General features: G+C 43.1%; 1 protein-coding gene across 4 annotated transcripts; it reads right to left on the minus strand.

Moving 5' to 3' along the window:
* Positions 1-1,003: 1,003 nt before the first annotated feature.
* On the minus strand, positions 1,004-22,387 carry RNF152 (ring finger protein 152). 4 transcript variants are annotated; one of them, XM_044293809.1, is made up of 2 exons: positions 22,205-22,387; positions 1,004-3,865 (listed from the first exon to the last, which is right to left on the minus strand). In XM_044293809.1, the coding sequence occupies exon 2, from the start codon at positions 3,769-3,771 to the stop codon at positions 3,160-3,162; it is 612 nt and encodes a 203-aa protein (XP_044149744.1). In that variant the 5' UTR covers positions 3,772-3,865; positions 22,205-22,387; the 3' UTR covers positions 1,004-3,159. The 4 variants fall into 4 exon arrangements, with proteins under 4 accessions (XP_044149744.1, XP_044149746.1, XP_044149745.1 ...); XM_044293811.1 differs by lacking the exon at positions 22,205-22,387 and adding an exon at positions 21,952-22,061; XM_044293810.1 differs by lacking the exon at positions 22,205-22,387 and adding an exon at positions 21,703-21,825.

Genomic DNA, 22,387 nt, shown 5'->3' on the forward strand with positions numbered 1-22,387 from the left:
CTGGAGTAGAAACATCCAGAGCCCCCGTGTACAGGCGTGTGCAGGAAATTGGCTACAGGTGCCGCATTCCCCAGGTCAAGCCACTTTTGAACCAGAAACAGCGGCAGAAGCGCCTGACCTGGGCTACAGAGAAGCAGCACTGGACTGTTGCTCAGTGGTCCAAAATACTTTTTTTGGATGAAAGCAAATTTTGCATGTCATTCGGAAATCAAGGTGCCAGAGTCTGGAGGAAGACTTGGGAGAGGGAAATGCCAAAATGCCTGAAGTCCAGTGTCAAGTACCCACAGTCAGTGATGGTCTGGGGTGCCATGTCAGCTGCTGGTGTTGGTCCACTGTGTTTTATCAAGGGCAGTGTCAATGCAGCTAGCTATCAGGAGATTTTGGAGCACTTCATGCTTCCATCTGCTGAAAAGCTTTATGGAGATGAAGATTTCATTTTTCAGCACGACCTGGCACCTGCTCACAGTGCCAAAACCACTGGTAAATGGTTTACTGACCATGGTATTACTGGGCTCAATTGGCCTGCCAACTCTCCTGACCTGAACCCCATAGAGAATCTGTGGGATATTGGGAAGAGAAAGTTGAGAGACGCAAGACCCAACACTCTGGATGAGCTTAAGGCCGCTATCGAAGCATCCTGGGCCTCCATAACACCTCAGCAGTGCCACAGGCTGATTGCCTCCATGCCACGCCGCATTGAAGCAGTCATTTCTGCTAAAGGATTCCCGACCAAGTATTGAGTGCATAACTGAACATAATTATTTGAAGGTTGACTTTTTTTGTATTAAAAACACTTTTCTTTTATTGGTCGGATGAAATATGCTAATTTTTTGAGATAGGAAATTTGGGTTTTCATGAGCTGTATGCCAAAATCATCAGTATTAAAACAATAAAAGGCTTGAACTACTTCAGTTGGTGTGTAATGAATCTAAAATATATAAAAGTCTAATGTTTATCAGTACATTACAGAAAATAATGAACTTTATCACAATATGCTAATTTTTTTAGAAGGACCTGTAGTTGCCGGGAGCTGGACCCCGACAATCTGACATTGATGACCTATCCTATGTATAGTTCATTAAATCGTACACTCCCAGAAAACCCCTCCCAGGAATTGATTCAAGACAAAAATAAATAAATCTCTATTGGAACAATCAACACATTTCTCCAGGTATTGCAGAGCAAATACCCTCTTCGTGAGCAGCTCTTTAGAATGGCCAATAGTGGGGGTCCTACCCAGGAGACATGCCTCTATGACACCCATATGACCTAGCAAGACATATTTAAAGAGGTTATCATTTTGGGGCAATCCCTTTTATTATAAACAGTTCATCGTCTTCCGTAATCATTGTGCCTGTACATACGTAGTAAGACTGTGTACCATTCATTTTTTACTTTATATTTAATGCAACAAAAAGAAATAAATGTAGATAATACGAAAGTAAATCCACTCAGAGAAGGTTTCATGTATTTGGGTTTAATGTATACTTGGAAAATAAAAATTATAATAATAAAAAAATCTCACCTTTATGATGCCTATTGGACCATTAGCAACTTTTATTGTAACAAATGGTTAACTGTATCTCTTATAACATTATCCATACATAGCAATTGTATATGCAAACCCACATATCACTGACCAAGCAACAAAACATGTTGGATATCATAAGCTTCATTAGAAATATAAAAAGATAGTCTATGTGAAAAAATGTAAAATATAGAAAAACAAATCCTTTTAAAACTGTATTGATTTCATTGCTATATATAGACATATATGAAACGCAATTAAAAAAATGAAACATAAAACATCACAATAAAATGTTAAACTTAAAAATTCAAAGAAATAACCTATCATCCACAATGGCAATGTACCGGTATACCCTGAACATGAGTCGCAATCAGAAGAGAGGTGAATAAAAAAAAAAAAGTTTAATTTGAAATAATTTTATTTTGGGGCGGATCATCATTTTATATGCTCACGGTTATCCATAAAAAAAAAAAAAAAAAATGTATGTCCATCGTGCTCATGTAATAATATAGAACTTCTGATAATCTAAATTTATGGGATGTCAGATTGAATATCTACCTAAAAAAAAACAGGTATTTGTGATTAAAGGAACCTATGTGGTCGCATAATTTTTTTTCTAACGCAGACTATTCTATTGCACCCTCAAACAATTTACATGACTTGGAACCTATCAAAGTTCTCCTCAAATTTTCAATAGTGTACACAATGTTAAAATATGGAAACCATGGCACCTGTAGTTTTGGCACATAAATATTGCTGGTCTAAGGATGTGACATGACATACCAGGAAAATAAATATTGCAGTTGGTGCAATTAGGAAGAGGAATGTAGAAAGTGGAAGAAGGAAACTAGAAGTAGAAATTACAGTCAACCCCTAATTCCATGTAAAATGTTGTCTCTTTTAGTACAGTGACGCACCAATAATGGTAACAGGGCTTTTTTATTGCAAGGTGGTGGGTATTTTTGCATCCATGTTTTTTACGTGCATCACCATGATACAATTCAGTGACATACATCTGCAAAAGTCAACATTGATAAATAACATTCAGTCTCACCTGCATTGTAGGCACCTAAAATATACAAGATATTGATGGACATAATATGAGACAATCAGTTTAAAGAGCAAATGAGAAAAATGCTATCTTCATACAAGAGCCATGTCATTCTAAGACCTGAGATGTATGTAGATACATGTTGGTGAAGTTCTAAAGATGCAACATAGAATGTCCTACCTGTCTGATAGCAAGACTAAAAAATACTGTTCTGCCTAAAAACCAGCTTCTATCATCTCATAGTCATTCTAAATGTGTTTCCTAAGGAAAGTACCACTTGGTCACAGTCTGGTGAATATGGCCATAGCACAATGAGCTAGAATTAAGTCATCTTACTATCCTATAGTCAAATGTACCACATAAGTCCCGTGAAGGAATGATGACCGCATGCAATCTTCATTAGTTCTAACCGCACTGTAGAAGGGTGTTCAAACAACACTTTCACAGGTCTTCCAAAATGAAGGACACTGTCAAGTTCCCACCCCTTGGCAGATGATATTTCTTATGTTTACAAGGCTGCTGTGTACATCTGCTTCTATATTTTGCCAAACATGTACATAGAAAATCCCCAGGATTCATTTCAGCCACATGAGATCACAGTGAATCGCTTTGAAATGCAAGACATGTTATGAAGGACAATTCCAAGTAGGAAGACCAAAACACATGCAACTAATATGACAGTGCAAACTCCAGACCAGGTAGAACTTTTAACAACTCCTCTTCTCTCATGTTCCTCCTCTCCAATATCTTGTGTCATTGCACCTTGCAGTGGTTGTTGTTCCATAGGCAGAGTCACTACCGTGACTGGTTTTTGCTGGCTTCCTGGTAGTAATCTGCAGCCTATATCACCAGGCAATAAAGCTCTTTCTTTGGTGACAGGAAGAGGCCACATGTAACATCCGTTGCTTGGCAATTTAATAAAGACAGGGGTGTTTTCTGAAGTGTGAGGGATTGCGATAACTGCAACAACATCTGGATCATCAGGCAATTGTGAAACAGAATATCCAGGGGGTAGCCTTGTCACACCTCGGCACCAGGGGCATCTAAGGTCTTTCTGACTAGCCCTCATTTGCTGTAGACATACTGAACAGCATGTATGTTTGCAATCAAGCAGCTTGGGTCTTCTTCGAGGACTATAGTAATTAAAACAGATTTGACATTCTAAGAGAGAATCCTGGGACAGAGTTTCCATGATGAAACTGGCCTAATTATTCGGGCAAATGGTTATTAGCCTTAATTTCTGTACGAAGATACGTTTCAGGTAATATGCAAGACGTCAAAAATATCTGTAAGAGGGTAAAAAAAGAACAATTAGAAACTGAAGCTCAGTTATTGTCAGAGAACGTATGACAGGTTAAACTGCCCCATACACATTAAAGAGGACCTTTCATCTGTTTTGACATAGGCTAATTATGGTATTACCTTGTAGGGCAGCCCCCATTGATGCCATGGGTGTATGTTTTTTCTTCAAACCCCCCCCCCCTCCCCCCTGTTCATCCGCTGTTGCCCCACCAATGATTTTTCGCGCTGTATTATGAGCATTAAACTCGCAACGGGGAGGAGAAGCAGTCTTCTGCTGTGGGTATCTCCTTCTCCCTGGCTGTGAGCGCGATCCAATCAGAGCGAACCGCTCACAGTAAAAAAAAAAAATAAAATACACCCATGGCATCAGTGGGGGCCGCTCTAAAGGTAATACCATCATGAGCCTATGTCAAAACGGATCAAAGGTCCTCTTTAACAAGGGGTTTTAACATTTTAGCAATCACCAACATGAGGCAAAAAAGGTTGCACATAACTGCTTATACTTTGACTTATGATCAAACAGCAACCATAAAGCATCTGTCATCTGACAGTGGTGTATATTTTAGGGAATCTATAAAACACCCTTGGAAAGGGTAGTGAAGGGTTGGGTCAGGGAACCGCACGCAGTCATGTGCATGGAGCATGTACTGTACCTGTCCACAGCCATATGGTCTCTGCGCACTGCTATGGAGGCTCCATTGCGCCCCTTATATACAGAGGTATTCTCCCCCAGGAAAAATGCCTTAGGTGAATATACAGTACATGTGCCATCTAAAGGAGTGCACTATTATATTTCTTACAGAATTAGACAGAAAACAATAGCCCTGTGTACCTCTATATTGTCCAAAAGTTAAAGGGGGATTTCAGTTGTTAAAAGTTAACTATTAGATTGGTGGGGCTCCTTTCACCTGTCATGTTAGTTAGGGAATAGTGCCGTCCTTCTTTCACCTACGCCACTATCCCAACCTACTTGGACAATTCTTCCTAAATGATGGCCCCCAATTGGTCGATGGTCCCCAACTTAACTGATTGAAGGGGTCTAAACAAAAAGAGTTACAAATAATGTCTGAAAACCAAAGACAGAAACTAAAGGTAAAATGTCAAAGCCAAAACAGGATATAATCACAGAGTCAAATAACAGGCAGGGTCAATACCAGAAGATAATGTCAGAAATATAATCGGCAGTCAGAGACAAGGTCAAAGTCAAGATCCAGGAGTTCCAAAATGTTCAAAGGCTAGTGTGGCAATGAAGACAAATGGTATCCTCAGGACAGTGTTGGACTGGGGTACCTAGGGCCCACCAGTAAAATTTATTTTGGGGACCCACCATACGGATACATTCAAATATAATAAATAATTAAACAAGTTTTTTATATGAACATAGACTGGTTGAGGTGCTGTACATTGAATATATGTATGTAGTGCAGTAAGTCTACTGTGTTATGTGCCACTTGTGTAGGGGGTGGGAGACTAGGGGCCCACCTTGCTCAAGGGCCCACCGGGGGATTCCCCTGTAACCCTGTGGGCCAGTCCAAGCCTTCCTCAGGATAGGTCATCAATATCTGATTGGTAGGGGTTTGACTCCCAGAACCCTGACAATCAGCTAGAATCAGTTAGATGGAGCCATGGTGGTTGGGCAATCACTGCAAATCAGTCTCATATGGTGTGCAGTGCTCTTCTTAGTACACAGAGAAGGGGCCACTTACCTGAATGATGCAGCTGCTTCAAATAGCTGATCAGTGTGGATACTGGGAGTCTGATACTGACAACTTATCTTGAGGACTATACTTCAACTTGTGTGGTCTAACTAGTCATGGGTTGAACAATCCAACTGTGTAATGAAGTGTAATACTTGAAAGTTTTCCAAACGTTATAGAAACACAGTTCAACTGAAAGCACGGGGCTTCCCATGTAAGGATAAACTAAATCCCACATTTGTCTTTTTTAACATACATTTTGAATTCCGTGACCTTTTCAATCTATCTCTATTGAATGCAAGCGACGGCAAATATGTATTTGCTTATATCTGCTTTCCTCAGATCTAGCAGGAAGTTTTGTAGGGGATCACAAAAATCTGAGTATTACTGTGAACCAAAATAATTTATAATAACTCACATTTTCAAGCTTTTTACATCTAAAGATCATGCATGAAAACACAAATGAATACATATTAATGGTCTGGAGGCCTGCAGCCCTAAAAATATACCCACTAAATATGCTTGGAATGTTACAGGAAATTCTTGAACTTAGAGATATTTGAAGACATGTTATTTTGTCCAGCAGTACTAGAGTTTCTATAAGACTTTAAAGGGAATGTGTCATTGAATTATACATATTATTTAAATGTGGGATTATGGAAAGTTTTTAAGAATGTTTGTGGATGTTATTTATAATTTTGCATGTTAATTTTTTTTTTTTTTTTTTTTTTACAAAAATCATTTTTTTAGACTGGCCGCTAAGTCTAATAATAGCTCACAATCGCTTTTCTGTACATACCACTTTTCAGCATTCATCCTACCATTTATAATATATAACACCTATACAGAGCTAACACAGAATGGGCCATTTACAATAGGTGAGGTCGCCGCCAAAAGAATAATAGAAGAGCAGTCGATAACCTGTCTCACAAATGGCAGGGTATTTTGGAACCGGTGCGGCAAGACTTTTGGGACTCGGCTATACAGGCAAAGAATAGGGTTTCAAAGAACTTCTCCTATAGAATAATCCAATTTAATATAATGTATCGTCTCTACTACTCTCCTAAAAAGTTAATGAAGTATTATGGCTCTAAAGTCTTTACTTGTCAAAAGTGTGGCGAGATAGGGGTGGACGATATACATATATTATGAACATGTATAAAAATTCAAAACTACTGGGTGAAGATAATTGAAAAAATAGAGGAATATCACCAGTTCATAGTGCCTAGACATTTTGAGGAATGTATTTTAGGGTTGCTGGATAATGTCGAAGGGCCTCAACATAGGGAAATTGCAGCTAAACTATTGTTTCAAGACAGGAAATGTATAGTTGGGCACTGGGGGTGGGATTGAGACCCCCACAGTTAAAGAATGGGAAAATCGCACAAGGATGTCGCTAGCTAGTAAGGAGTTTCACTTGACTGGGTTGAAGAAAAAACATAGATTTGCCGGGCTGTGGTGGAGGTGGTTGAGGGGATGGGGGGGGGGGAGGGGGAAGGTGAGAACAAGGAGAAACTGAGGGGTGGTGGGGGGGAGGGGCAATGGAGGGAGGACGGTATTAAGTAATTTTAATTTTTTATTTTTTTGCGACAACCGACATACCAGGGGTGGGGAGGAGGGAAAATAATGATGGGTAAATAATTTATGCTATTATGTAAAAACAAGATGTATTTGTAAGAAACAAGATGTATTTGAAATTTGTAAGAATTGAAAATTGAAAAATTGTAATAAAGATTTATAAAAAATAAAAAATACCACAGCTAAATGGATAGCAGGGCCCTGTGTCTTGACTGATAGCTATTCCTCCCAACTCCCCCATACACAGGCATGCTTGATTCAGTGGAGGAGAAAGTCGTTGCTAGAGGTGGGCTGATCTCCTGCCAGAATAAACGGATTGAGCATTCAAATTTCAACTTGTTCAATCCTTCTTTCCCTGAAAAGTCAGGTGTGCGTCTCTGGTTAGTGAGAGAACTGGGGCTGCTGCTTAGGCCTCATTCACACGACCGTTATGTGTTTTGCGGTCCGCAAAACACGGATGGCGTCCGTGTGCGTTCCACAATTTGCGAAACAGACAGCCATTAATATAACTGCCTATTCTTTTCCGCAAAACGGACAAGAATAGGACAGGATATTTTTTTTTGCGGACCACGGAACAGAGCAACAGATGCGGACAGCACACGGAGTGCTGTCCGCATCTTTTTTGGCCCCATTGAAGTGAATGGGTCCGCATCAAAGCTGCTGCGGCTCGGATGGGGACCAAAAAAACGGTTGTGTGCATTAGGCCTTAGGCAGCAAGTATTCCGAAACATAGTACACTTACTGTCAGCACTGAGCGATGCAGCCCCACATCCCTCTATCTACCCACTGTGTCTTTTTAGCTCTGTGAAGATAGAGGGGTGAGGCTAACTGTATATATGCAGGAACATGGTACACTTACTGGGAGAGCTGAACACTGGAGCCCCACCCTTTTCCCTATCTTCCCAGAGCTAAAGAGACTCAATGAGAACACAGAGGGGGGAGGGGCTGCAGTGTTAAATGCTGATATTAACCACTTCAGCCCCACTTCGGCACTACACTCCTTTCACCGTTTATCGCTCGGTCATGCAACTTACCATACAAATGAATTTTACCTCCTTTTCTTCTCACTAATAGAGCTTTCATTTGGTGGTATTTCATTGCTGCTGGCATTTTTACTTTTTTTGTTATTAATCAAAATGTAACGATTTTTTTGCAAAAAAATGACATTTTTCACTTTCAGCTGTAAAATTTAGCAAAAAAAAAACGACATCCATATATAAATTTTTTGCCAAATTTATTGTTCTACATGTCTTTGATAAAAAAAAAAATGTTTGGGCAAAAAAAAAAATGGTTTGGGTAAAAGTTATAGCATTTACAAACTATGGTACAAAAATGTGAATTTCCGCTTTTTGAAACAGCTCTGACTTTCTGAGCACCTGTCATGATTCCTGAGGTTCTACAATGCCCAGACAGTAGAAAACCCCCACAAATGACCCCATTTCGGAAAGTAACATGGCGAGTTCCTAGAATTTTTTATTTTTTGTCACAAGTTAGCGGAAAATGATGATTTTTTTTTTTTTTCTCTTTTTTCCTTACAAAGTCTCATATTCCACTAACTTGCGACAAAAAATAAAAAATTCTAGGAACTCGCCATGCCCCTCACGGAATACCTTGGGGTGTCTTCTTTCCAAAATGGGGTCACTTGTGGCGTAGTTATACTGCCCTGGCAATTTAGGGGCCCATATGTGTGAGAAGTAGTTTGCAATCAAAATCTGTAAAAAATGACCGGTGAAATCCGAAAGGTGCACTTTGGAATATGTGCCCCTTTGCCCACCTTGGCATCAAAAAAGTGTCACACATCTGGTATCAGCCGTACTCAGGAGAAGTTGGGGAATGTGTTTTGGGGTGTCATTTTACATATATCCATGCTGGGTGAGAGAAATATCTTGGCAAATGACAACTTTTCCCATTTTTTTATACAAAGTTGGCATTTGACCAAGATATTTTTCTCACCCAGCATGGGTATATGTAAAATGACACCCCGAAACACATTCCCCAACTTCTCCTGAGTACGGCGATACCAGATGTGTCGCACATTTTTGCTGCCAAGGTGGGCAAAGGGGCACATATTCCAAAGTGCACCTTTTGGATTTTGCAGGGCATTTTTTACACATTTTGATTGCAAAGTTCTTCTCACACATTTGGGCCCCTAAATTGCCAGGGCAGTATAACTACGCCACAAGTGACCCCATTTTGGAAAGAAGACACCCCAAGGTATTCTGTGAGGGGCATGGTGAGTTCCTAGAATTTTTTATTTTTTGTCGCAAGTTAGTGGAATATGATGATTTTTTTTTCTTCTCTTTTTTCCTTACAAAGTCTCATATTCCACTAACTTGCGACAAAAAATAAAAATTTCTAGGAACTCGCCATGCCCCTCACGGAATACCTTGGGGTGTCTTCTTTCCAAAATGGGGTCACTTGTGGGGTAGTTATACTGCCCTGGCAATTTAGGGGCCCAAATGTGTGAGAAGTACCTTGCAATCAAAATGTGTAAAAAATGGCCTGCGAAATCCGAAAGGTGCACTTTGGAATATGTGCCCCTTTGCCCACCTTGTCTGCAAAAAAGTGTCACACATCTGGTATCGCCGTACTCAGGAGAAGTTGGGGAATGTGTTTTGGGGTGTCATTTTACATATACCCATGCTGGGTGAGAGAAATATCCTGGCAAAAGACAACTTTTCCAATTTTTTTATACAAAGTTGGCATTTGATCAAGATGTTTATCTCACCCAGCATGGGTATATGTAAAATGACACCCCAAAACACATTGCCCAACTTCTCCTGAGTACGGCGATACCAGATGTGTGACACTTTTTTGCAGCCTAGATGCGCAAAGGGGCCCAAATTCCTTTTAGGAGGGCATTTTTAGACATTTGGATCCCAGACTTCTTCTCATGCTTTAGGGCCCCTAAAAAGCCAGGGCAGTATAAATACCCCACATGTGACCCCACTTTGGAAAGAAGACACCCCAAGGTATCCAATGAGGGGCCTGGCAAGTTCATAGAAATTTTATTTTTTTGCATAAGTTAGCGGAAATTGATTTTTTATTTTTTTTTTCTCACAAAGTCTCACTTTCCGCTAACTTAGGACAAAAATGTAAATCTTTCATGGACTCAATATGCCCCTCAGCAAATACCTTGGGGTGTCTTCTTTCCAAAATGGGGTCAGTTGTGGGGTGTTTGTACTGCCCTGGCATTTGAGGGTCTCCGCAATCATTACATGTATGGCCAGCATTAGGAGTTTCTGCTATTCTCCTTATATTGAGCATACAGGTAATGAGATTTTTTTTTCCGTTCAGCCTCTGGGCTGAAAGAAAAAAATGAACGGCACAGATTTCTTCATTCGCATCGATCAATGTGGATGAAAAAATCTCTGCCAAAAAAAAAAATGGAGGGGAAAGGCGTCTGCCAGGACATAGGAGCTCCGCCCTACATCCATACCCACTTAGCTCGTATGCCCTGGCAAACCAGATTTCTCCATTCACATCAATCGATGTGGATGAATAAATCATTGCCGGGATTTTTTTTATTTTTTTTTATATATATATACAAAGTGTTTGCCAAAGCATAGGAACGCCGCCTCCTCCTCAGCTCGTATGCCTTGGCAAACGTATCTGTCACTGCAGAGGAGAAAATCCCGTCTTGCAGCGCCGCATACACCGACTTGCGTGTAATCTGACAGCAGCGCAATGCTTCTGTCAGAATGCACATCGGTGCTGCAGCTAGTAGATCGGTTGGTCCACCTGGAAGGTAAAAAAAGAAAAAAAAGAAAAAACCAGGCCGCAACGCAATAATTTTATTAACTTTGCAACAGAACATATAAACTTTAACTTTTTTAACTGAACATTAACGTGTTTGCTTACTGGTGTGTTTTTTTTTTTTTTGTTTTTTTTTTTACCTTTATAGAACAAACCTCTCCTTCCCCATGGGTCAATGTGCAAAGCGCAAATCGCCCAAAGATGTGGCGAAGTGCGTTATGCACTTTGTCCCATGTGAAAGGAGACGTTTGCAGCAGCAGTGAGTGAATGGGCCCTAATAGCCCTGTGTGCCTGTCCTGGTGAGATGATCCCTATGCTAATAGTGTACCTGTGAGTGGTACTTCCGGAAACACTCTCCAAAGCATAGGGCAGGGTGGTCCGGACAGTCAGGACAGAAATAGCGGGTGTCACGCCTTATTCCACTCCTGCTACAGACACGACATCTTTTTCGGGGTGACTGTTGGGTTGAGGTACCAGGAACGACATTGGGGAAATGTCGCTCGTGTAGACGGCTAACTACACTGGTGGTTGGGGCCACGGAACCTCCTGGATACAGGAGGTTCTCGATGATCTCTTCCTGAAATTTGAGGAAGGATCCAGTTCTCCCAGCCTTACTGTAGAGAACAAAACTATTGTACAGAGCCAATTGAATTAAATATACAGACACCTTCTTATACCAGCGTCTGGTGCGTTGGGAAACTAAATACGGAGACAACATCTGGTCATTGAAGTCCACCCCTCCCATGTGGAGGTTATAGTCGTGGACTGAGAGGGGCTTTTCAATGACACGGGTTGCTCGCTCAATTTGTATTGTCGTGTCTGCGTGAATGGAGGAGAGCATGTAAACGTCACGCTTGTCTCTCCATTTCACCGCGAGCAGTTCTTCGTTACACAGTGCGGCCCTCTGCCCCCTTGCAAGATGGGTGGTAACGAGCCGTTGGGGGAAGCCCGCGCGACTAGTTCGCGCGGTACCACAGGCGCCAATCCGTTCTAGAAACAAATGCCTAAAGAGGGCCACACTTGTGTAAAAATTGTCCACATAAAGATGGTACCCCTTGCCGAATAAGGGTGACACCAAGTCCCAAACTGTCTTCCCACTGCTCCCCAGGTAGTCAGGGCAACCGACCAGGCTCCAGGGTCTGATCTTTTCCCTCATAGACACGAAATTTGTGGGTATAGCCTGTGGCTTGGGCTGTGGGCTTGGGCTAAAGGACCTGTGGTGATGTCAGATCACATGCTCCATCACCATGGTGATGGACCATGTGATTGGAGCATGTGATCTGACGTCACCACAGGTCATTCAGCCCAAGCCCACAGCTACCACCCAAATTAATTTTACCTCCTTTTCTTCTCACTAAGGCCCCTTTCACACGAGCGAGTATTCCGCGCGGGTGCGATGCGTGAGTTGAACGCATTGCACCCGCACTGAATCCTGACCCATTCATTTCTATGGGGCTGTTCACATGAGCGGTGATTTTCACGCAGCACTTATGCGTTGCGTGAAAATCGCAGCATGCTCTATATTGTGCATTGCGGTGCGATAATCCACGCAACGCAGGCCCCATAGAAGTGAATGGGGTTGCGTGAAAATCGCAAGCATCCGCAAGCAAGTGCGGATGCGGTGCGATTTTCACGCATTGGTTCTAGGTGACAGTCTATTCACTGTATTATTTTCCCTTATAACATGGTTATAAGGGAAAATAATAGCATTCTGAATACAGAATGCATAGTATAATAGTGCTGGAAGGGTTAAAAAAATAAAAAAGTTAACTCACCTTATCCTCTTGTTCGCGTAGTTCGTTCCCGGTCTGTTCTTTGCTAGCTGTGGGCTTGGGCTAAAGGACCTGTGGTGATGTCAGATCACATGCTCCATCACCATGGTGATGGACCATGTGATTGGAGCATGTGATCTGACGTCACCACAGGTCATTCAGCCCAAGCCCACAGCTAGCAAAGAACAGACCGGGAACGAACTACGCGAACAAGAGGATAAGATGAGTTAACTTTTTTATTTTTTTAACCCTTCCAGCACTATTATACTATGCATTCTGTAGTCAGAATGCTATTATTTTCTCTTATAACCATGTTATAAGGGAAAATAATATAATCTTCAGAACATCAATCCCAAGCCCGAACTTCTGTGAAGAAGTTCGGGTTTGGGTACCAAACATGCGCGATTTTTCTCACGCGAGTGCAAAACGCATGACAATGTTTTGCACTTGCGCGGAAAAATCGCGCATTTTCCCGCAACGCACCCGCCTCTTATCCGGGCAAAAAACATTGCGTGTGAAAGAGGCCTAATAGAGCTTTCATTTGGTGGTATTTCATTGCTGCTGACATTTTTACTTTTTTTGTTATTAATCGAAATTTACCGACATTTTTGCAAAAAAATGAAATTTTTCACTTTCAGTTGTAATTTTTTTTTTTTTTAACTACATTTTTATTTAAAAAAAATCTCTAAATTAATTGTTCTACATGTCTTTGATAAAAAAAATGTTTTGGTAAAAAAAAATGGTTTGGGTAAAAGTTATAGCGTTTACAAACTATGGTACAAAAATGTGAATTTCCGCTTTTTGACTTTCTGAGCACCTGTCATGTTTCCTGAGGTTCTACAATGCCCAGACAGTAGAAACACCCCACAAATGACCCCATTTCGGAAAGTAGACACCCTAAGGTATTCGCTGATGGGCATAGTGAGTTCATAGAACTTTTAATTTTTTTGTCACAAGTTAGCGGAAAATGATGATTTTTTTTTTTTTCTTACAAAGTCTCATATTCCACTAACTTGTGACAAAAAATAAAAACTTCCATGAACTCACTATGCCCATCACAAAATACCTTGGGGTGTCTTCTTTCCAAAATGGGGTCACTTGTGGGGTAGTTATACTGCCCTGGCATTTGAGGGGCCCTAATGCGTGAGAAGTAGTTTGAAATCAAAATGTGTAAAAAATGCCCTGTGAAATCCTAAAGGTGCTCTTTGGAATGTGTGCCCCTTTGCCCACCTAGGCTGCAAAAAAGTGTCACACATGTAGTATCGCCGTACTCAGGAGAAGTCAGGGCAATGTGTTTTGGGGTGTCTTTTTACACATGCCCATGCCCATCTCTGTCAAATGACAACTTTGTATTAAAAAATAAAAAAAAAGGGAAAAGTTGTGTTTTAGAGAGATATTTCTCTCACCCAGCATGGGTATATGTAAAAAGACACCCCAAAACACATTGCCCAACTTCTCCTGAGTCCGACGATACCACATGTGTGACACTTTTTTGCAGCCTAGATGTGCAAAGTGGCCCAAATTCCTTTTAGGAGGGCATTTTTAGACATTTGGATTCCAGACTTCTTCTCACGCTTTAGGACCCCTAAAATGCCAGGGCAGTATAAATACCCCACATGTGACCCCATTTTGGAAAGAAGACACCCCAAGGTATTCAATGAGGGGCATGGCGAGTTCATAGAAGATTTTTTTTTTTGGCACAAGTTTGTGTTTTGCGGACCCCATATAGACTCCCTGATCACCCCCCTGTCATTGATCACCCCCCCTGTAAGGCTCCATTCAGAGGTCCGTATGTGTTTTGTGGATCCACGGATCCATGGATCGGATCCGCAAAACACATACGGACGTCTGAATGGAGCCTTACAGGGGGGTGATCAGGGAGTCTATATGGGGTGATCACCCCCCTGTCATTGATCACCCCCCTGTAAGGCTCCATTAACGTCCGTATGTGTTTTGCAGATCCGCGGATCCGTGGATCCGCAAAACACGGACACCGCGGATCTGCAAAACACATACGGACATCTGAATGGAGCCTTCCAGGGGGGTAATCAATGACAGGGGGGTGATCAGGGAGTCTATATGGGGTGATCAGGGGGTTAATAACGGGTTAATAAGTGACAGGGGGGTAGTGTAGTTGTGTTTGGTGCTACTTTACAGAGCTGCCTGTGTCCTCTCGTGGTCAATCCAAGCAAAAGGGCCCACCAGAGGACCAGGTAGCAGGTATATTAGACGCTGTTATCAAAACAGCGTCTAATATACCTTTAAGGTGTTAAAAAAAAAAAAAATCGCATCTACAGCCTGCCAGCGAACGATCGCCGCTGGCAGGCTGTAGATCAGCTACTTTACCTGCACTTCCTGTGAACATGCGCGCCTGTGTGCGGGCGTTCACAGGAAATCTCGTGTCTTGCGAGATGACGCCCCGGCGCGTCCAGGAGGAATAACAGGGCCGCCGCAAAGACGCAATCCTGCATGCGGCAGTCCTGTACTGGTTAAAGGGAACCCATCACCTGGATTTTGTGTATATAGCTGAGGACATGGGTTGCTAGATGGCCGCTAGCACATCTGTAATAACCAGTCCCCATAGCTCTGTGTGCTTTTATTGTGTAAAAAAAACGATTTCATACATATGCAAATGAACCTAAGATGAGTCAGGGACAGGACTCGTCTCAGGTTCATTTGCATATGTATTAAATCGTTTTTTTACACAATACACATTATAAAGCACACAGGGCTATGGGGACTGGGTATTGTGGATGTGCTAGCGGCCATCTAGCAACCCTTGTCTTCAGCTCTATACACAAAATCCCGGTGACTGGTTCCCTTTAAAGTAGAAGGGAGAGCAGGCAGCAGATTATCTGCAGGGTCACATCAATTTTAGTAAACTCTATTACACATTTAGGGAGGAAAGGCTTAAGTAAAAAGGCTGAGGCTAGGGCAGGGAGACCAGAGGCAGGCTGAGAAGCCTCTGCATTATACAGGTATCCAGTCTCTTCAGCCTTCAGGAGCCTGCTGAAGATGGATTCTCCTTAGCAACCAGCCAGGGGGAGACTTTACATACAGTTTTCTAATAAAAATTAACATAGTTCTCTAATCAAGTCTATTACATTAACACACTCACTGGCCATGCACATTAAAAACAAAGCTGTTACACTGTAAAACAGTGGAGAGATGAAGACTAAACATAAAGTAAAACTTTCTCTTTGTAGGTGGGGTGACAGAACTCGCTCTGATCTCCCTCTGCATTCACGTCCTCTTATCAAGCACAGCAGAGCGTACCGAACCAGCTCTACATACTTCCTTCGCTTCTCTATTCATCATCCACACACCATAGAGACGTACTGTAAAGCCAAAGCCAAAAGTGCTGACAAGGCAAAAATTGATTTGGCTTCCCTTGCAGAATCATCAGATCACTCCAGATTATAAAGGGAGCTCCAGATATAGAGAATTTCTATTTAAACAATGTCCTAAAATATACTGTACGTAGATTCATCACTCAAGAGGGCTGTAGCCTCTTCAAACAGCTTAGGGAGGGGGTGCCAAAAGTCAGACCCACACCGATCAGATACTGATCACCTATCCTGAGGATACGACATCAATATTCTAGTCTTTTTTCACCTCTCATCATATGATATTAGCTAGTTTCTGCAGAATTTGAGGAACAGAGATACCGTCAGGGTCTTGTAGCTGGAAATCACTGGTATAGTTATTGTCCAGGAGCTGACTGTTAGGGTCCATTCGTTAGCAATTTGATACCGGGATTTGCCTTTTTTTATCGATACTAGACTGCGCAGCCAAGTATCACTGAACATGGCACGAGCTGCTCTTAGCGCGCGCCATGTTCCCTCAGCAGCACAGGGGAGAAGGAAGCAGTCCCTGCCACTAATGAGAGGGGAGGGACTGTGACCACTGCACCACCAATAAAGATAATTAACGTTTAATTAATACAGATACAGGAGGCGGGTGCTGGCGACAGAATTACATAGCTGGAACCTGACCTCTACGACAGGGATCTGCAATCAGCGGCAGTTAACCCCTCTGACTGCAGTTAACCCCTCTGCTGCTGATTGCAGCTCCCTGTCATAGAGTTCGGTTGCCAACTTTGTGATTCTGTTGCCAGCGGCAGAATTACATAGCTGGCACCTGCTTACTGTATCTGTATTAGACGTTAATTATATTGATTGGTGGAGCAGTGTGCCCCCCCAGTATTAAAAACATTGGTGACGCAGTGCGCCCCCCCACCCCAGTATTATAATCACTGGTGGCAGTGGCCACAGCAGTGAAGTCATGGGGCTCCGATCGGTTACCATGGCAGCCAGGATCCTACTGAATATTCAGAAAAGTCCAAACTATTAAAATATTTTAAAAATCTCCTATGCAGTAAACGCTGTAACAGAAAATAAATTAAAAAAGCGAGATTCGCAATTTTTTTGTCACCTTGTCCCCCCAAAAATAGGTTAGGACTGATCGATTATGGACCGTCCGGCCCATAAAATGCAGAATGCATGCAGCTTTTTGGGTGTTTTATTTTTTTTTGCGTGGTATTGAATGGTATTGAGTATCGAAATACTTTTTTATGGTATTGAAATCGAATCAAAATTTTGGTATCGTGACAACCCTACAAGGGACATTAATGAAAGCTGTTATATAGTACTGTAATTACAGGTCTTTTGCCAATCATTGACAGACTAACTCAGGTATACATGCATAGCTCTAATAAACTACCAAATAAAAAAATAAAAATGAGTTACACTTTAAGTACATTTTTTAGCATTGCACATTTAGGACATATTATCAATACAGTTTAATAGGATACTTGGTAGTTATGGGTTCCAATGTTTTTCATAACTCTATGCTGTGAAATTCCTCTTTTATTCCTGCTAGAAGTTTATGAATGAAATTCAATCAGTCATCAATAAAGGTTCACCTGAATGTTACCCGTTGGGAGTGTGTCCATGCACAGTCTGACAGTGGCAGCACTGATTGGATAGTGGCAGATTGTACAGGGACACACCCCCAAGTGGTAACACTCAGTTGCACCTTTATTTAATACTGCACTAGCAGTCAATCTCCGTGACATCGTGAAAACTAAGATCCGATGGTATATTCTAACCCCCTCGCATTCCCATGGTGACGGGGACGTTTGCCTGGGGGTTAGAATATACAGAGCCCCGCCGCTCACAGGAGTATACATTTATAAACTGTAATCCATAACTTTAACTTTAAATCAGCGCTCATCTCTTTACTACCTTACACTCAGCTCCGGTAACGGGCAGTGCGGGCGGCAGTGCTCACTCACTGACGTCACACGCCTGCGCCACCTAGTGGGAGGAGCTGCCGCATGACGTCAGTGAGTGAGCGCCGCCCGCACTGCCCGTTACCAGAGCTGAGTGTAAGGTAGTAAAGAGATGAGCGCTGATTATAACTTAAAGTTACTGCAGGATATGTTATGGGGAGGGGGATCTGTGGATGACACACTGTTATGGGGAGGGTGTTCTGTGGATGACACACTGTTATGGGGAGGGGGATCTGTGGATGACACACTGTTATGGGGAGGGGGATCTGTGGATGACACACTGTTATGGGGAGGGGGATCTGTGGATGACACACTGTTATGGGGAGGGGGATCTGTGGATGACACACTGTTATGGGGAGGGGGATCTGTGGATGACACACTGTTATGGGGAGGGGGATCTGTGGATGACACACTGTTATAGGGAGGGGTATCTGTGGATGACACACTGTTATAGGGAGGGGTATCTGTGGATGACACTTATGGGGAGGGGGAATCTGTGGATGACACTTATGGGGAGGGGGAATCTGTGGATGACACTTATGGGGAGGGGGAATCTGTGGATGACACTTATGGGGAGGGGGAATCTGTGGATGACACTTATGGGGAGGGGGAATCTGTGGATGACACTTATGGGGAGGGGGAATCTGTGGATGACACTTATGGGGAGGGGGAATCTGTGGATGACACTGTTATAGGGAGGGGGATCTGTGGATGACACACTGTTATAGGGAGGAGGATCTGTGGATGACACTGTTATAGGGAGGGGGATCTGTGGATGACACTTATGGGGAGGGGGAATCTGTGGATGACACTTATGGGGAGGGGGAATCTGTGGATGACACTGTTATAGGGAGGGGGATCTGTGGATGACACACTGTTATAGGGAGGAGGATCTGTGGATGCCACTGTTATAGGGAGGGGGATCTGTGGATGACACCTATGGGGAGGGGGAATCTGTGGATGACACTGTTATGGGGAGGGGGATCTGTGGATGACACTGTTATGGGGAGGGGGATCTGTGGATGACACTGTTATGGGGAGGGGGATCTGTGGATGACACTGTTATGGGGAGGGGGATCTGTGGATGACACTGTTATGGGGAGGGGGATCTGTGGATGACACTGTTATAGGGAGGAAGATCTGTGGATGACACTGTTATAGGGAGGGGGATCTGTGGATGACACATATAGACATGCCAATAAGGAGAGATGACTTCTGTATGTAAATGCAGGTCACACAAGTGAGCAACGGTCAAGGAACGAATAGTTAATTCCCAATCATCGCCTTTTGTATTGGCCCCTGTAAATGGGCCCCTAGTCACATTCTTTACTGGCCAACATTGGCAGTTTCCTGGGAACCCCAATGGCACAGGCCCTTCACCCCTACCTCTGTACACAAATAGTAAAAGGGTTGTGAGGCCTTGGAGCCAACACCTCGTTCCATAGTCAGGGGCACTGCCAAGTTCATAAGCCTGTGGGGTAATAGGAACCAAAAGGTAGGACACACCTTTTTAAGGGTCATTATGCCACCTGATGACTACTAAAACATCTTATATGTCCATACCTTGTCTTTTCTGACATTTAAAGGGAACCTGTCACCGGGATTTTGTGTATAGAGCTGAGGACATGGGTTGCTAGATGGCTGCTAGCACATCCGCAATACCCATAGCTCTGTGTGCTTTTATTGTGTAAAAAAAACAACGATTTGATACATATGCAAATGAACCTGAGTTGAGTCATGTCCCTGACTCATCTCATATACAGGACTCATCTCAGGGTGATTTGCATATGTATCAAATCAGTTTTTTTACACACTAAAAGCACACAGAGCTTTGGGGACTGGGTATTGCGGATGTGCTAGCGGCCATCTAGCAACCCATGTCCTCAGCTCTATACACAAAATCCTGGTGACAGGTTCCCTTTAAGGGTGGTTCAACACTGGTGGTCTTGGATGGCCTATGTAGGGTAAGGCTACTTTCACACTGGCGTTTTTGGCTTTCCGTTTGTGAGATCCGCTCAGGGCTCTCACAAGCGGTCCAAAACTGATCAGTTTTTCCCTAATGCATTCTGAATGGAAAAGGATCAGCTCAGAATGCATCAGTTTGCCTCCGTTCCATCTCCATTCCGCTTTGGAGGCGCACTTGGTGTTCGCCTGACGATACGGAGGCAAACTGATCCGTCCTGACACACAATGTAAGTCAATGGGGACGGATCCGTTTTCTTGGACACAATAGTGTTAAAGATAATGGCTATGTTAAAGATAATACAAACGGATTATCTGGACGGAAGCAGACGGTTGTATCCTCTGAACTGATCCGTCTGTGCAGATCCATGACGGATCCGCACCAAACGCGAGTGTGAAAGTAGCCTTAAAGGTTCACTGTCAATATTCTCATGGTCCTAGAAAGTGCAGGAGATAATTTCTACCTAGTTCTCATCGGTTACTTCTCTCTTGGTTCCTGTGTTATCCACCTATGACAGAAATCTGAATGTGACCTGCGGGCCATGTTCAGCTTCCTCTTCCTCCACTGTACTTGATTATTGAGACAGTAGGATGATTAGATCAGGAAATGATCTCTATGATCGGGTAAATCAGTTCATGGTCGCTCTGTCTGATCACTAACTGGTCTGGGGTCTCTTGCACATACATGCCCTTCAATGTTGACCTCCTGCACTAGATGTGGGTTCTGCTCAAGTGCCACCAGGGCAATACTGAAATGCCAACAGACCAATGCCCACAGCACCAAATATCCAGCTGACACAAAAACTAAACCTGTACAGACACACCTCTGTGCTTCCTTTTAGACAAATTTTAATAATCAGTATTGGCATATGGTCATTCTCCCCAGCTTTGAAGTCAGTATGAAAAACATATCAAATATGGAGTAGCCGGGTGAAAAACTACCTGTGAACACTTCACAAAAAAATTAATAAATAAAAGAACTATGTGAATGTGTAAAATACATTACATAGCTGTGTGGCGACATAGGAAAGACTAAATGTTACTGTCTGTCCTGTAACTGGGTTCATCTTGTAGCTCCTTACAATCCTATATATGTTCTCACAATGGCCTAGGGTAGGGGTTTACACTGCATTTGAATGCCAATGCAGCTGATTTAGCAAATTATTTGCACATTTGACATCCTATCTGACAAGCCAACCATGAAAAAGTAAATCTATTTAATCAATCAAGCAACTGGGCTTAATGAGCCACCAGAACTATCCGTAGATGTGAACTCAACTCTGCAGAATCAAATGAGAAAAAGGGTTAAGTATTGAGATGTTTATCCAGGTCTACATCAACATCTACACAGGTTTTAAGAAACATCTGTATGGTATGTATGGCATCTCCGCTAAGCTGTTACATTGTCACTGCCACCCACAGGCATTACTGGAAACAATAGGATAGCATTATAAAGCAGACTCTATAGTCCACCTGAAAGTAGTCCACCCTGAGCTGACATCATAGCCAGCCTACAGTATAACGACGCGTGTAATAGCCAACAACACATATGGGGATTGAGATGCCTACGGGTTTGCAATGTTACATCGACCAAGGAAAATGTGCAGAATATCTCAATGCTAGCAACAAATATAACTAAAATACATAACAAATGTGCACAGCACTGGATTCATTAGTCCACATCGCTGCCAAAATCCTCCAGCATGACATCAGGCAAGACTCTGTGCCTTGAGCTATACCTCCAGCCCCATGTGTACACCTACCTCCTCTAGACATGCAGGAGCAAGTCTTGGTTTCTAGCTCCAGATACAAGCCTCTGGATGTCCCACAGGGAGTCTAGCTGTCCATGCCAGGCTCCCCAGTGACCATTACCTGGATGCTCTCAGCTGCTGGTGCTCAGTGTTATGCAGGCAGGAGGGGACAAGCTCAGGGCTTTGTTCTGCCAGACAGGCAGCCAACCCAATCCCAACATCCCTCTCACAAACTCAATGCATTGCTTCTAAGATACCAACCAGGGTGGCATTCGGTGGCCCCAGCTCTGCTGCTCCTAAGGACAACAGGCTACAGCGGATCCCTGCTGCAACACAACAGCTGGGCACGTCCGGCAACATTGTGCCCATACGTGACAATGCAGCAGTGGCATCCTCAGCACAGGGCATGCACTCACTAGAGAGACATCCAGAGAGAAACTCACAGAGACACGGGCACACAGGGGTCCATAGTGGCAGTGCCAGCACAGCACCCTGCAGAGGACGAGCCACTCACCTGGTGATGAACACACTGCCCCGGAATCCCAGCGCTGACAGCTCCAGCACTGCGCTATGTTGTGTCTGGGCTGCTCCCTCCTCGTCACGCTGCTGAGCTGGGAAAGGAAGGGGAGTTCCTTGTGTCTCTGCCTGTTACAGAGGACTCATAGAAAGTAGTGGCTCCAAGCTTCCCCTCACCCAC

Source organism: Bufo gargarizans, chromosome 5 (genome assembly GCF_014858855.1).
Source record: "Bufo gargarizans isolate SCDJY-AF-19 chromosome 5, ASM1485885v1, whole genome shotgun sequence".
Lineage (NCBI taxonomy): Eukaryota > Metazoa > Chordata > Amphibia > Anura > Bufonidae > Bufo > Bufo gargarizans.